Source organism: Python bivittatus, unplaced genomic scaffold, assembly GCF_059951505.1.
Source record: "Python bivittatus isolate LINGU-HERP-01145 unplaced genomic scaffold, Pbiv_v1 ctg000960_np1212, whole genome shotgun sequence".
Taxonomy (NCBI): domain Eukaryota; kingdom Metazoa; phylum Chordata; class Lepidosauria; order Squamata; family Pythonidae; genus Python; species Python bivittatus.
In genome coordinates, this window is record NW_028277124.1 from 5,719,949 (window position 1) to 5,737,570 (window position 17,622).

The window sequence follows — 17,622 nt, forward strand, 5'->3', positions numbered from 1 at the left end:
GGAATGACTTCTTTAAGGCCTTCATGCAAAACCTCAACTTTGACTCAGTAGCTTACTTGCAGCCAGCACAGTTTCTTCAACAGAGGTACAACAGACTCAGCAACTGTCCATCACATTTTGGACCAGCTGTAGTCTCTGGACTAAGCATACTAAAGCCTCCAGATAGCCCCATAAAAGCACATTATAATAATCAATAGAGTTTGAGCTTTGATAAAGTCAATGCTAAGAATTTGTAGAATTATTCTCCATCTTTCTATTTTTGTACAACTTGCTCCCTGGTTATTTATATTCAGATCTATAATAATCTAAAAGTGAGACTAACAATGCAGCTAGGCTGAGCTTATCCTGGCTATTTGGGCCTCCAGTGACCCTAATAATTCTAGGATAACCCCTATATTGTGTACTTTTTTTCTTTTTTTTTTTTTTTAAGAGAATGCAACAGGCAAACTCTTCAACTGAGAACCACACACCCAACAAGGTCTGTTTTGACAAGAATCAAACTCAGTTTATTATCCTCATGTACCTCATTGGTGCATCAGATACAGGTTCAGAACAAGCACAGCTTCTCCTAAGAATTGTCAAGGTTTGGTGGTCTCCGGCCCAAAACTCCGGATAATTACCTTAGAGGCTTAATTTAGCCCAGGGGTTGGCAACTTTTAAGCTGTGGGGAACTCAGACTCCTGACAAGAAGCCATCTGGTTATTTAACATGTTTATTTTAAACATATTTATTCTAAAGTGCTAAAATAAGTACGTAGAATTACAAAACATAATTTTGTTGTAGAGTCAAACAGCATAATGTACTGGAAGTTGGCTTTAGATACAGATGTTTTTATATGAATAAAACAGCATAAACTGTTTGTAAAGTTTTACTGTAGAGTGCCCGTGATGAAAGAATGGTCCAAAACACGTTGCATTTCTATATAATAAATACTTTGCTATTGGCGCTTAAGAAACTCTCTCCCCTTATTTTGGTTTCCACCCTGGAGAGGAGGTAAAGTGGGTGTTTTGCACTAAGTGAAGCTTCCAAACAGTCTTTAAAGACATATGGTACGCAAGTAACACTGCAGGGTGTGAATGCAATTCTTCCAATCTGGTGTTTACCTGTTAATTTCCTTGCAATTTCCATTTCTATTCCATTTCCTTGCCTTATCAGTTGTTTTTCAAATCAAGTTTGATATTGAAAGTAGTGGTCTGCTACACTAAGAAACAGAAGTGAAGTGCAAGATTTAACACTTAACACTTTGAAATATGCCAATTCCCTTCCAGCATAACAGAATGTTCTGTTGTTCAGTTACCCACAAGCATCAATGTGAAGAGACAGATTTATCACCTTCACTAGTCTACATGCTCAATCAAAAATTCAGTTTCATATGGGCAGTGAAACAAAATGCTTTCCCTTTCCATATGTCAACAGGATAATTCCAGGACTCTTTGAAAAATGTTGCAGAATTGGTTCTGCCTTCAGGTCCAGGAGGATTCATTCTATTCATCTACATTTATTCCACAGAGTGCCATTGATTTCTCAGCCATTGCTGAGAATTCTGAGAGTTCAAGCCCACACAATTTGAGGCACTCAGGTTGGAAATTGTCCTAGATAATCTCCAGATCAACTCTGTGTTCTCAAGATGTCCCACTATATCAATATAGTGATATCTGAAATTTAAATATTAACACAAGCATGATGTGTGTTTTCAGGTGTGTGTGTGTGTGGGGGGGGTCTGTTGTCTTTTTGATAGCTGCCCTCCTGCGGTGCTATATTTAATGCTATCCTGAAGATTACCCTAATTTATGAACAGCTTTCGGAGAAGTGTTTTGGGGACAACTGCTGTAAGCGGAGGAATGAGTTTAAGAAAAACTGCTATCAGCAGGGGGCACCAAAAAGCTCCTCGTGCATGCATTTCATATAGTGTTCGACTCCCAGTGACTTCATGGAAATAAACATGTCGTTTTCTTGGCAGTAATACAGAAGTGGATTGCCACTGTCTTCTTCTAGATTGTCATCTCCAACTTCCCAGCCCTGGTTTCCCTTGGAGGTCTCCCATCCTGATCCTTTTCAGCTTCTAAGCCCAGACAAACACCCAGCTGCTGCTGCTGTTTTGGAGTTGATCAAAATCCTTGTACTTGGGAAGATTTCATCCTCATGCTTGCTGTCTGGATTGCAGAAACCATGACTTCGTAGTGGCTGATTTTTCATTAAATGTTGATTATTAAAAGGAAATTATTCCTTTCCTATTCCTCTTTTAGCTCTGCAGCCTCTATTCAGTTCACAATTTCAGCAGCTCTGATTTCCAAATCAAATAAATGAATCAATAACCAAGAGAATGTAAGCTGCTACACTGTAACTGTCAGCAGCTTTTCATAGTTTGGTTTCTTGAAGTGTAAACCAATTATTCAAAAAGTATTCAAAATAAACGAAGTGGGACTTTATTTCTCCATTGGTGCTGCTGGTTTTATATCTCCCCACTGAGGAATCACTATTTTCTTGAAGCATCTTAATGCCATTTATGGCCTTCATTCATCCATATCCCTTTCTCCTTTCTTTGGCACCATTACTAAACCTTTAGTTACTAAAATTGAAGTTATATTTCACTGCTGGTCATCTGAAATAAACTAGCAGTTATTATACTCATTACAGAGAAAAGGGATTATTAGCGGCCCGCCCCAAAAACAACAAAATCTTTAAGGCAGGAGATTAAGCAGCATATGTCCAAACAGAGGGTCTCAGAAAGCAAAATGTATCTGGAAAACCAGCCTTCAAAATGGTCTGTAGCTCTCTGGGTCAGCAGTTATAAATCACACTTATTTACTTACTTAATTATGTACTTACTTACTTAGAAGGCCACCCAATTCCAAAATTACTCTGGTTGGCTTATATAATTAAAAGGGAAGAGAAAAACATAAACACCTGGATTTTTTAAAAAAAATCACCCAATCCCTAAAATACCACACAAAAACTGTCAAAGGTTCACAAACAGACCTGGGAGCAAAGCCATGTTTTAAAGACCTGTGAATCCCTTGTGGCGTAGGAGCTGGCTCCAAAAATTCATTTAATACTGAGTTCTCAAATACTGTAGAGGAGATATCAAACTGATAAGATACTACACTTGATCTTAGCCAAAGATCCCACACCGTGTTTTTTACCTCAGACCTCTTCCCTTGAGCCCCTATTTCAGTCTTCCTTCTGCTTTTTCATTCCTGCATGTTTATTCAAACTGTGTGTTTCTGAAAAGCAGCTGGGCTGGTCTTCTCACTTCTTTCTGTCTTTGCTTAATTCTTAGCATGAAGTGGATTGATTGCAAGGCACACAAATAAATTAGAGCTGAGCAAGAGGCTTCGGTAACAACTGCTTATTTCACAATATAACTGACATTTTCTTAAAGCAATGCTATTCCCATATGAAAGGAGTGGGATATTTGCAGCCCTCCTTCAACACCAAATTCAGCCATAGCACCAATATCCATAGTCCCGCAGGGTTCCAGAGGAATAAATCTGGACCAGAGCCTCACCAACACTTTTGAACTGGTGCACAGCAGGTTAGAGCTACCCACGCTGGATGAGTAACACTAGCAGCCAAAAAAGCAACACAACTTTTAAGACTGGACATTAAGCAACTTACATCCAAACAGAAGCCAGTTCTTGCCAAATTCAGGCTTTGCCCCAAGAGGAAATACTGCCCTCATTCGTTCATTCATTCATTCAGATTTATATGGCTGCCCATCTCAAATACATTACTCTGAGTGGCTAACAATATTAAAAGTAGGTAAAAAGCATATACATATTTTTTAAAAAAAGGCAGAAAAACCACAATTAGCATGATCAGGAAATGGATTCCGTCACATACGATGGGTCTCAGGCTCAAACACCAAAACAAGTCTTTAAAGCCTTACGAAAGGCCATGTCAGGCCCAGCCCAAGAACAATGGTGAAACAGTCCAGTTTAGTAAAGTTCCTTTATTTGCTTACACCTTATAGACAGAATCTTGCCAGACTAAATCTATACTACTACAACAAGTGGACATACCCTGGAAGATTCTAGGGAGTGGCTATCCTGAACCTCTTTCGCTTCCCACTCTCCCCCTCAGACTGCGTTGTCTTTTTTCTCCTTTCCCTTTCTGGACCCCACCCGCCAACACTCTTTAGCTAACGGTATCTGGAGCCTGCCCCTTCTGCCAGATCAGATAGGACATGTAGAAACAACCAGCAAAAGACAGTACTGTAAGTAACCTGACTTTAACACCTTGAATTGCATCTGGAAGCATACTGGTAGCCAGTCAGCTCACAGAGCAATGGTGTCATATGTGCCAAATAACTGCCACCATTAACTGCCCACACCATCGCATTCTGTACCAACTGAAGCTTCCGAATGCTCTTCAAAGGCAGTCCCACATAAAGTACATTGCAGTAGTCCAGTTGGGATGTCATGGGGGCATGAATGACTACAAGCAAGGCCTCCTGGTCCAGGAACTCCTAGCCATGACTGTCACCTGCTGTTTGAACAGAGCTGCAAGTCCAGGAGGACCCCCAGCTTGCACACAGGCTCTGTCTGAGGCAGTGCTACCCCACCCAGAAGCAAAGATGGAAAGTCCCTGAAACCAGGAGGTCCAAAAACCCAAAGTCACTTGGTCTTGCTTGGATTGAGCTGAACCTGTTGACCCCATCCACACCCCCACAGCATCACTCAAACAACCTGGGGTGGAGATATAAAACTGAGTATCGTCAGCACGGTGATGATACTTCACCGCAAATCATTAGGTGACCTCATCCAGCAGCTTCATGTAGATAAACAGGAGAGGAGAAAGTATCAAGCCCTGATGCACCCCACAAAGTAGGGGCTGTGGGCTGGACCTCTCTCTCCCATCAGTACTAACTGGAACCAACACTGAAGGAAGAAGGGGAACCAGCACCACACACTGCCACCCACCCCCAACTCCCAGAGCCAATTCAGAAAGATACCATGTTAGATGGTATCAAAGGCCACTGAGAGATCAAGAAGAGCAAGGATGGACAGACTACCCCCATCCTGCTGCCACCAGAGGTCATCCAAGACTGAGATCAGTGCCATCTTGGTCCCACACCCAGGCCTGAACCCTGACTGAAAAGGGTCTAGATAACCCGCTTCTTCCAGAGTCCTTTGAAGCTGCAGTGCGACCATTATCTCTACAAGGTTGGGAACTGGATTCCAAGGTTGGGAACTGGATGAACAGTATTACTTTTTTCTCTAAGGTTTTGAAATCAGCTTTTCTATTGTCCAAGGGATATATCCAACTAATCTGTTTTCACAGCCCTTGTTGACACAAAGTGAAAGATAAAATGTGCTCTTCTCTCCAATATTCTTGCCCCTTCTATGTCATCAGCAAGTTCTTCTCTGTTGTCAGCATTAAGTCTAGGACAACAGATCTCCTTGTTTGCTCCTATACTTCTCAAGAAATTAAACTGTAATTAAGGCAAGGAAATAGTTTGTTGATAAATGAGAGTTTCTACAGCAAAATAGTTAACTTGAGTTAAATTCCACTCTCATCCACAGAAGCTCATTGGGTGAATTTGAGCCAGTCACTCTCTTAGCTGAACCTACCTCACAAAATTCTTGCTATGGAAAAATGGGGAAAGAAGTACTATGCTGGTTTGAGCTGCTGGAGGATAGACAGGGCATCAATAATCAGACAAATTAAACAAGTCTTCCATTGTTGGCAGAGTTAAGGTTCCGGGGATTTCAAGAAAATGGAAGATTTCAACTAAAATTCATCCATGTGTAAGCCTTATCTTATAATCCAGGAAAGGACCATCTATGCCTTCTGGCTGGATGGGTAATCTAGAGTAGATTTGCCACAGCAATACTGTGGTGATTCTCTTCATTTTTACCCAGATGCTTTCTCAGAAGAAGGGATCTCCGTACAGATTTATACATTCTTTACAAATAATGCCCCCTTTCCCTTGTAGTGAAGTCTAATTCTCTGGAATAATGTCTATCCTTTCCTTGTAATATTCCAATCACCAGTCTCATTCCATTAAATTTCAGATTGTATTTAATATACTGTGTTATTATTCAAATACATAAAAATATGATGATATACATTAATGTTGCCCTTCTAGGTTGTAAATTATTGGTCTCTAATGTCTGCAAAGTATTAGCTTCCAGTGCCAGTGTCTTATTGCCATCTCTCTTGTCCCAGTAGTTAACACCCACCCAGACCCCAGGATTTAGTTCCAAGCCCTTTTTGTCCAAGTTTCTAAGCTTCTTGTGACAGGCACCTCTGTCTTCCATAAGGAAACTTCCATATTGGTACTACAAGGCAAGGTTTACAAACCCTAATCTTTTGCTGATGACACTGTCTAGGTAGCCAGCTGTTCTTTTCTAATATTCCTACTTTCTCCTTACAGCACCCTCACTTTCAACAGTAAGGACTGATGCAAATATCATTTGGGCTCCCGAGTTCTTCATTTTCTTATCCTGAGCCTCATAGTCTTTGGAGATGCATTCAACAATTCCTCTGACTGGATCATTTGTCCCACGTGAATTAGCAAAGGAAAACAGTAACCAATTATTCTGAAGAGCCTCAGCAGCCTCTGTCACATCTGGAATACAAGCTCCAGGAAGACAATACCCTTTCAAAGATGCCTGGTCTAGAGATAGCTGTTTCTGTTCTTCTCAGCAGGAAATCTCTGAGAACCACATACGCCTGATCCTTCTCAGGCTGGCAGTTAAATTCTTTCCATCCACATGATTCTGAGTATTTTCCTTAAAATTTCTTTTTTTAACATAGCAGTGCCACTCATCAAACAGCTGTGTGCTTCCAGTGCACTTCCAGAATGTCTCCTTTCTCTTGGTCCTATACATCATGTTTTTCATTCCTTTGTCTCTTAGCCTTTGTTTTCTTGCTTTGATTTAGAAAACTCCAGTCTCCCACATCAAACATGCCTCCAACCTTTTCACCTTCTGTCCTAAAAGAGCCAGTTGCATACACTTGTTGCATGTCTCATTCAGGCTGTTCTCAGGCAGGAAAAAAAAGGCTAATACAAATCTTGCGGGTCACTTGAACAGCTAGCTGCCTCAGATGCCACACTGAACATTTCTGCACTTCCACCATTGCTTGTTTTCTCTATCCGTTCCCACAAAAAACCTCTGGATGCTCAGCCTGGTTGCTGAGTCAGCTGATATCACACTGTAGCCTAGACAGGCAGAGGAAATGCACCCCACAACCACAACAGCAAACTCGGGCAAGGCACAAAGAGAGACAAAAAGCCCAAACCAGACAAAGGGGCAAAATTATATGAGGGAGTAGCCAAATCTCCACCATCTCAATCCCAAGATCAAAAAGAGGAGGGGTTTTTTGGGGGGGGAGTTTAAAAAATTATAGCAGCGTAAGCAAATAGAGGGGAACGAAACAGAACAAAGTAAGGCCCTGCGCAAGAAAAGGCTAAGCCAGGTCCTTCCACAGCCTAAACCAGTGTTGTCCAAACTTGGCCACTTTAAGATGAGTGGACTTCAACTCCCAGAATTCCCCAGCCAGCATGGGTGGCTGGGGAATTCTGGGAGTTGAAGTCTACTCATCTTAAAGTGGCCAAGTTTGGACAACACTGGCCTAAACAAAACAGGAGGTGGTCAAAACCAAAGACAGTTAAGTCTCATAATTGGCCCCAAACCATAACCCATCCCCACCCCATACCAAGCTCCCGTTTTTTGCTCAGGGTGTTCACACTCACATTAATACTTGCTCCAATTACATCTAGCTGTCTTCCTTTGCCTTTCAGCTCTCAGATGATATAGTATCTTTCCTGAAGACACCACCAAAGAAGTTACAACAGAAAGGCAGATAAGTTTAGAAAGACAAGCAACCCTCCTCTACAAAAATATATTTCCTTCATTAGCACCAAATATGCATTTAAATTTGCCTTAACCAGATTCAAACTTCATATCTTGGCCTGGCAGAACATAAACTATTTCTAACTAGTGCTAAGCATAAACGAGGTTTTCATCAAATACAGTAATTCTGAAAACGCAATAGCAGTGTTTCTTTTCAAACTGCTACAGGTTAAATTTAGAAATAGAATACTCAACTCCATGCTGGCTCCTTTTATTGCAGTTTGCTGGGCAAAAGTAAACTAAATTAAATTAATACACCCTTGGTAGTTAAGCTCTAATGTGTAACCTACAGAACCTGCTTATTCATTTTCCTTTGCCTTCAACCTTTAGGTACCCATGCACTAGATTAAATTACTAGGAAGCAGAATGGCAAATTTCAACCCTTGGTATATGGAAGCAAAGCTTGCTGTGACAGAATTTTACATTGATGCATCTAAAGCCATCAATGTAATATACGGATTTTTAAAATTAAAATGGGATAATAAGAAGTCTAATGTCGTGTGTGTGTGTGTGTGTGTGTGTGTGTACACACACACACACATGCTGCAGAATGCAAGAATTCAGCATAATTAATCCCTAATCCTAACAGTAGTGAGAGCTGGTTTTTCCCATAACTATAATTCTTCAAGTGATCCTTTGTGAAATCACATACGTCAGATATATACCTGCAGCTCTGCTAGAAATGTCCTAGAACTTACAAAATTGTTTGGTGGGAACACTGCCCCTAATTTCTATCAATAGAACTAAGCATTTTTCCACACTCCAGCCTTAAGCTTCTTGACTCCCGTGTTTAAACCAGATGTAAATGAAGCTGGTTTAAGAAATCTCCTTCTGGATTTCAACCCCTCCCTCTGCTTGGGCCATGAGGATAGCCTGTTGTTCTGCCTCCTTAGAGTCCTGCTTGCTATGGTGTCAGCTCCACTAGGTAGACCAGACCAGGAACAACTCCACAGGAAGGCTAAAACTATTTTTATTGAGATTGACTATAACAACAGAATTTTGCAAGTCTGATTGCGCTGTGCCTCCTCCTCTTTCTTATAGTTCGGTGAATTAGGCTTTTCTGAATTTTATCTCATTCTGGACTTAAACAATGCTTCAGCCCCTTTTGCCTTGGCAACAGATCCTGCATATCTTCATCAAGGTCATATTTCTTACTTACATATGATTCCTGATTGGAGAGTAAAGAACCAGAAGAATCCACCAAACCATGTGGAAAACAAAGCACCAATCTTTGAAGACCTACAGTTTCCACTGATAGATCTTTTCTATGAGTCTCCCCACCCCACCCCATTGACTCTCCTCTACCTGACACCTTCCTTCTAAGACAACTAACAGTTTAAAAAAGAAAGAAAACACAGTTTTAACCATTACTTCTACCGTTTGGGCTAGGAAGAAAAACTAGCAGAAGTCTCGTCAATTTAAGGGAGGGAGGGATCACATTTGGCAGAACTCTCATAATTTCACCTGGTTTAAACAAAAAGGTAAAGAAAGGTCCATCCTTTTACACTTCCATCAGTGAACTTGTAAAAAGAAAAGAAAGCCCTGCCTTTCATCCTTCCACCAGGGGACCTGTAAAATAAAGGTGCTGTATTTCACTGGTCTAGCATCCCAGGATGAAATGGCCATGGAGAGCAGTGACCAGAAGGGAGGGAACATTCCTGCCACAGTGCACAGTAGCCAACTGGAATGGAAAGATTTGCCTACCATGAAATGAAGTGCAGCAGACAATAACTCTTGAGCTGGTACAAATCAGAAAACACTATTTTGATGCATAGCAGAAAAAGATAGGCAGTTCCCTTCTAGGTAATAGAGGATGAAGTACGCATATGCTGGTTAGTGGCCTGTATTTGTTCCAGGGTTAGTGGCCTGTATTTGTTCCGGGGCAACCTAGTTGTGTGGATCAGACCTAAGTGTGATTCCTATAAAACCCCTTATGTTCCTGAAACTGACCCAGCAAACCCCAAAAACCAGTGAGATCATCTGAGACCAAGGAGTATTGAGGGGAGGGGGGTACAACTTGGGAAAATTCACAGACAATTACTTAAAGAACTGTACAGTTAGTCCTTGACTTATGTCCATTCATTCAGCGACTGTTCAAAGTTACGGCAGCACTGAAAAAATGGACTTATGACCGGTCCTTGAAGTTCCAGCTGTTGCAGCACCCCCACGGTCACTTGATCACAAACCAGGCGCTCAGGTGCCCAGCTCACGATTACAACATTGCAGCAAGTCATAGTCATGTGATCGCCATTTCTGACCTTCCCTGCCACCTTCCCACAAGCAAAGTCAATGGGGAAGCTGGAAGGGAAGGTCTGAAGTTGTTCCAGTAACTTGCTCCCACTACTTTTTCTCCCAAGGAGCCTGCTATGGAATACAAGATCCCAGGGGCACCCTCCCACCCCCCCCATCTGGGACTCCCACCTCTTCCCACTAAATGACCCACGTGGTCCTGCAATTATGACAGCAATTGGGACTGCTGGGATTTCTGTCTCAGTCATGTGACACTGCACTTTATGACCACATCACTTAGCAATGGCAATCCCAGTCCCAATTGCCATCATAACTTGAGAACTACCTGTAGTTTCAGATGGTAACTTAATGGTTCACCACAGGATAGCATGGAAATGACTGAAATGGGGAGAGTCACTCTTTGGAAGGACAGTGGGATGAGGTAACCAAATCTTTGTGATCCTGGCATGGCCGAAGGGAAAAGTCTTGATTTCAATTGTCCTGGTGAATAAGAGGGCAGTCCAAAGGAACAGACCTTAAAGAGTTCCATCTCTAGTCTCATCATCCAAGATGACTGAGCTGGTAAGAACTGGACAGTCAAAGCAGAACCACTGTTAGCACACTCCAAGAAAGCCACTGTGTGCAGGAACTCAAGGCTGCTGGAACTGGAACTGTGAACAGGGACTTTCCCCCTCATTTTCTTTTTGTCCTGGTTGGAATCAGATGGATAGGCCACTTATAGGCCGCTGAATCTTTAATAGTTGATTTATTTTGTGTCGGTAGCTGTGCAGTAGGCTTCTCGGCAGACCATGAAGAATTGAATTTCAAAGGGAGAACACTGCTAGACAATTTTGCAGACATAATCAACAGCTTGGAGAAAAAGAAGGGGGCTACAACAGCTTCGGGGTTTGCCACTCTTAAAGCTTGCTCCCAAACTGATTTGCAAATGAGAAGAATTAGTGCAATCAGCCTGTTAGTCAACACCTAGCAGCACCTACAAATATTTACTACATAACCTTTACCAAGGCAAAAAAAAGAAGACAAAGTATCCTGAAAAACAACTCCAAGGAGTTTTGAAGATGAGTGGCAAATTTTAAAAAAAGATTTTGATAACACAGGAATATAAGCTCAAGGACAACTGTGTTAGCCTTACGGCATTCAAAAGCAAACTAAAAGGTTTCGACAGCTGTGTGGCTCCTGCCAAATGATTCCATAAATTCTAGAGCTCTGCGCAGGCATCTAACCTTTATGTATGAATCCCTCTGAACAGGGTGAGATAACAATAAATAAGATGCACAAAAGATCACACATTTGTGTCTATAAAGATCCAAGTTGCTCTTTTTTCATACAGAATTATTTGGAAAAGCTCTTTCTCTACTACTTACCTTCACTTGTAACAATAGGATGCTCAATCCGTTGACACTGGGAATCTTCCACTGCCGTGGCTCCCAAACATAGTATCTCCAGACCTGTGACCATCAAGATTGCCATCAGAATAGTGTCTTGCATATTGATCACTTCTTCCTGTGCACCAATCACATCTCCCTTAATCAGAAATGCTTCTGGTATTCAGATGCAAAAACAGCCTACAAAATGTAACAATAACAACATCAAAATTACTGTTAGACCAAGGATTACCAGCTTGTTTATTCTTGGGACGCATCTGATTTTCCAGATTTTGGTTCAAAAGCGTGCTTTGTCACTCATCCCAACTTTTATTCCAGCAAACATTAAATAATCAACACTTCTGATAACATACATTCAAGAATCTTTCCTCTCTTTCTCTTTCATATACACCCAAACATCACTTAAAACAATTGTCTTTTTTCTGATGATGATCCTGACAATTATTTTGCCATGACATGCCAGATCTAGGCCATAACTCACGGTTCCTAAGCTACACCAAGAATGGTGAACTTCTTTATTTTCAGTGGATATAATACTGTTCTGTCCTTATTTGGAAGCCACCACTTAGATAGCCCTACGCTATTAGAGATGGTGCATTTGCCCTTTCCTCTTACATAATTTCATAATATTAAAATGTATTATATCAAATGGTATTTTGTTTTCATTTCATTCATGTTGCCAGAAATGAGGAATACAGAGACTAATGTTATCTGGAATTGGAGGAGCAGAAAGTGAGGATAAAGGAAACATCAATGTATATTATTTCTTTTAAAAACAAGTTGGTGATGGCTTATCCAGAATGTTATATTTTCCAAAGCATCATCATTTTTCTTTTTAAAATGTATACAGAGCCATTTCAAATGGTCTGCCTTTCTAGGCCAGCACATCTTTGACATGAATATTCTATGAAGCTCTGCTCAGGGTTTCTATGGCAGAATTTCATTTTATATATCTCTGTTAGATACCCAGCATTGTTGTCATCCAGTTTATAAAGATTGCCCAAGGGGAATATAAGAATAAATGAGATCTATTAGAGAATTCTACCATTTGCACCACAGCAATGCTCGTTGTTAACTCTTCGTAGGAAATGATTCAACATATTTTATTTTGCTTAGCTTCCTAGTAATGGCAATTGCTATGACCTATGGCTTTTGACCTGTGCTTCAGAGAACCCTGGAGTTAGCTGGAAGTTTGTTAAAAGTTCTGGTAGATATACTTTTCTGAGTAACACAATCTTTTACAATGTACAGTTGTGAGAACGCTTATTCAATTATTCCCTAGTTTAGAAAGAACTATAATGAGATTCACCAGGTCTGGCCAGCATCTTCTAAAACTGAACAGGTATTAAGAACATTTCCCAGACTCTTACACAAGATGTAAAGATATTCTTCATTAGGCACAATCACTTTAAAGCTACTGCCTCAGAAAAATGTACAAAGCTTAAAGAAGCCAATCCACCGTCCATTTGCTGAAAAAATATTATTTTAAGTCATTCTTATGTATGAATTCTCATGTGAGTTGACAGGATTGTCAAATATTCAGCTATCATCTGATGCTGCACCAGTACAGAACTATAAATGGAGTTGTGCATAAAGAAAGGCATACTAAAGGCCATTACAGCATCTCTCTGATAGCATCACAGGCAAATAATCTGGAACATTACTTTTTTTTTTGCAAATGCTTTAATGAATATTTAGCCATCTCAGAACTCGGATTGATTCAGAATTTAATTAACATGAAGTGATTCACTGCATAAATAATTTGAAAGCAATAATATTTCATAGGTTAACTGTTGGCAAAGTTATAAACAGCATTTACAAAGGTAAATAGAGTTTAGACTTCATATAACACTTTGTTAACCTCTCACAGGTAAATAAAAATATGTGTAAAAAACTATTATGTACTTGATTAACTTACGACATTAAAAATAGGAGAAAATATTTTGGTCAAACAACAACCCTAGACAAATAAAAACATGGGGTTTACAACCACAGTTAGCCAGCCAGCACTGGCAACCACAAAATGATTTTTGCTGATTGCTGAGCCCATTGCTGTATATACATTGAGATATTATGTGCCCCTCAGTAGCCTTTCCTTCCAATCTGGCACAAATGGCTCTTACATCACCAGCCACTGGGGAAATTTGAAAGGACCAAGACAGAGGCTGCTTTGGACTGCTCCAAAATCTATATTATGTTCAACTGTGATCTTAGTCCTCTTTTCAGTCATCAGAGAACTGATAAGGAAGTATCTCAAGGAAAAACAATGCTTGGCTAGTTACCCAGCTGAAATTTGTGGACCTCTGAATAAGAAGGATTCCTAATAACGCAGAGTTATGTCTTACAGTCACTGAAAAAATTCAGAATGTGGAGTTTACAAAGACTGGTTTCTTATTTGATTATTTTAAAAATATTTGAACTACCTCATAATGAATTTCCTCGAATGGATAAAAATGAAGTATAAGCCCACTTACCCAAAACATCTACGTAACTCTTTCCCTCTGCTATGTATCTTCTTTACCACTCCTGCTGTTTTCCCTGCTATTATTCTCTGCAGCTGAAATGAATTTTCATATAAGAACTATCACAGAGCTTATAGCTCATGTTATGAAAACTGAATGAAGAGCCTCAGGCAAATTACCAACTATTAATTTGGAAGATCAAGTTATAAACAAATAAATCAAAACAAAGCAGTTGAATAGTTATTTATTTAATTTCATATTATTTTAATAACATCTCCATCTGATTATGAATCAACTGTAAAACCATCCATGTTCTACAACTGATGATGAGAATGATAAAATATCATTCTTAATGTGCAGAGATGATTCACAACACAAGAAACATTCAACAGTAATAATACAAATGAATTTCTAAAAGCTTTCTTATTTCCTTTTTTTGTCTCTGGATTGTATTGATGGTAGATGGAAAAATGCAGTAGTTAGCAAAGGTTGACCATACAACTTAATTAACCACTCATCATGCATAATTTTGCTAATCTATTGAGAAATAGGTCAAAGCTACATTTCTAAAAAATTATAATCCATTAATGCATGGGTTGTAATTCAATTCATTCATTTAAATGGATAGCTCTGGAGTTTTGTTACTACAATAATTTTATGTGGTACTTTTATTTATAAAAGCATTTGCCCCTCATCTTTCTTTCTCAAAACTGAACTACACAGGATGACTAACAAGTACAGAAATACATAATTAAAACATTCTCAAAACAGTAAGATGGCAAACCTGATTTATTTTTTTTAAGAGGTGAACAATCCAAACCCATCTAAGACAGGTTACAGACTCATCCTGGAATCAACTATTCTCTTAAAAGGCATTTCTAGTTGTTTTGATCTATTATTCTGTATAATTACTGCACTCAGAAACAAATACTCCATCCCTCCTTAGAGTGAGGTAGAAGGATAAAAGGTGCTGAGTTATCATCACTATGCTGTAGACATTGAGTTTAATAACCCTGGACATGGTAGTTTCTGGTAGTTTCATGAAGATGTTAAAAGAAATGGTAGGGTGGGGGGAGGTGAGGATGTATTAGGTTAAAGCTCAGGAAATAAAGTCTACTTTGAATCTACTCTTTAGGAAAGAGTGACAACACAATAAAAAACAGCCAAACCATCATACTGTCCATCTGACCCCAAAGAATACTATATTTAATAGTATCAAAAGCTGCTAAGAGCTCAAACAGAAAAAGACACACTCCCACTGCCTAGTTCTCATCAACAGGCTGACGCCATTGTTTTCAGTCTCAAGCTTGGGATAGAACAGGTTGAAACAAATAGAAACACTTGATATTCCTGAACTCAAGACATCAACATCTTGCCCAATACAGAGATAGTGACCATAAATGATTCAATATGCTGGATTGAAGAGGGCTTTTTAAATCCCATATCTCTGTCTCCTTCACAAAAGAAAGTATATTTACAAATTTGTTAAAATAAATACTAGGGCTTTTAGAATATTATGTTGCATATGCTGATGACTGTATGGCTTTAGTATTATATGTCTGTAAGCTACACTGAGCTATTTGGAATTGGACAGCATACAAATTTGTTATAAATAAATTAATGCTCCCTCTTAAAATTATTTAACCAAAAGCTTCCAATGTATATATATGAGATGCAGCCAAATACAAACAAGATTTAAGTTGGAAAGATTTATCCAATTTTCTCCTTTGAAAAAAGTTGGAGTGAACTAATACCAATCAAAGTTTGGACATCTGTGGTTTAAATGTTCTATTTTCAAAAGAATAAAAATAGAAGGAAAATGCTAGGTTCTTCAGTTTCATCATTCATACAGTCGACTGTGAAAAAGCAGTATAGACTGCAACCTGTTTAGTACCATAAAGTATAGTGACATTCAACACGCTAATATCATTTGCGTCAATGGATGGTCCATAAATTTCACCACTCCTCCTGCCCATTTTGACAACCTCCTCCGAGCAAGCTCATAAAAGAAGTGGATTGTTCTCTACTCCAACCCCTTCCAATATTCCTTAATAGGTCTCAAAGGACTTCTATAGTCTTATTAAAGGACCATCTAGGGCCAAGCCCATTACCAAGATGTAACCTATGATTGATTAGGGACCCAGAGCATCAAGAATCTTTTCCTCTGCAGCATTAAAAAAAAAAGTATAAAATATTTCTTTTAAATACACTACAGTTCTGTTGTGTTTCAACCCAGGAACACTAAACTAGCATAAAGAACTCACCAATTAATCACATTTAGGCTTGGTTTTTTTCCCCTATAAAATGTATTTTTCTTTTAAAAAAAAGCAATTACATTGATTGTGCATTTAAAGTGAAACAACTATATTGCTGCTTTTGGGATTTTGCCCTCACATTTCATCTTGCAAGATTTTAAACATTTTGGTTTCACAAATTTTAGATTTTTTTTTTAAATTAAAGAGCTTTGCCAATCTTGCCCTACAAATATAGGTAGAGAAAGGTCTGCTTAAAATTCAGAAGTGATAGAAGAAGCAAATATTACTCCAACATTTAATTGTCAAAATACTGATGCCCTCAGCTGGAATGAGAAATCATGAGTCTCCCTCAATCTTTGCCCCTCTTCTAGAAGAGCATTCCCCCACATATCCAGATGGCCCCTTCTTTTCAAATGTATCTAAAAAAGAGATAGAATGTGTTCCCCTTCCTGGTTCTTAGGAAGGCAGTTAAAACGTAGTTATTCCACTAGGCTTTGAGGACTGGAATGCTGTGGTCTTTTTCCCTCTGCTAATAGAGTATTTTTTTTTATTTTTGGTTACACTGATGAATGTTGGCAGTGTTATATGCAGGTTGTATAATATCCCTGATTTGTTTTCATTGGATGGTTTTTAACACAATTTATGAAAATTAGAAAAAACACTCTTCAGAGTCATTCACAACTGGAGTGGCCTACAAGCTCAGCAAGTAAATGAATGAACGAAGAGATGAGTCAAATACTGTTTCCCACTGCTCTTCCCCTCCTTTGAGTTAATCCCTCTCCTAATCACAGCTAAGTAGTTGACTTGGCATTATATTGCTTGGCTTTCCAATTTAAGGGCTTCCCTTAAACCATGATACATAACACAATCCAAGTTTTGTTTATACCATGATAATAACATTGGGCAAATATTATATACACTAATATGACCTTTTGTGGGAAGGAGGTAGAATCAAGGGCTCACTTAAAAGATTATCTTGAGGTGTGGTTAAAAAAAAACAACAACTATAGTTTGATGGGTGCCTGTGGTGTGATACAGACCAATCATAGTTGTTATGAGTGCTTTTCATAGCTGCTATCTCTTGGAAGCAATCCAGCTGAGTAGGAACTGGATCGGAAATGGAAACAGAGAATAGCTTTAAGCCAAACTAAGCCTGTTGTACATTTGGAAGCTGAACCAAACTCTGGTTTTTAAGTGTCATCTATGTTTTGATATAAAGTCTGAACTGAACCAGAGCTGCTATCTAATTAACACAGCCTGAACTTAATCTTGCAAATGTATTTTGAAAAAGAGAAGGAATGTATTACAGCACTGAGCTATTGGTATCAACACTGGTTGAATTCTTTTTCCATTGTTTGCCTCTGAGGGAACACTAAACCTGTACTTTAACAAGAGCTACCATAATTGT

The 17,622-nt window shown here is 39.2% G+C and overlaps 1 protein-coding gene across 1 annotated transcript in view; it reads right to left on the reverse strand.

Moving 5' to 3' along the window:
* The window catches only part of SEMA5A (semaphorin 5A), a 171,032-nt gene that overhangs the window by 91,927 nt on the left and 61,483 nt on the right, over nt 1-17,622 (reverse strand). Inside the window, exon 3 of the mRNA XM_025166265.2 lies at nt 11,477-11,677. Coding sequence (XP_025022033.1) covers nt 11,477-11,600 — 124 coding nt within the window. The 5' untranslated portion in view covers nt 11,601-11,677. The remainder of the gene's footprint in view (nt 1-11,476; nt 11,678-17,622) is intronic.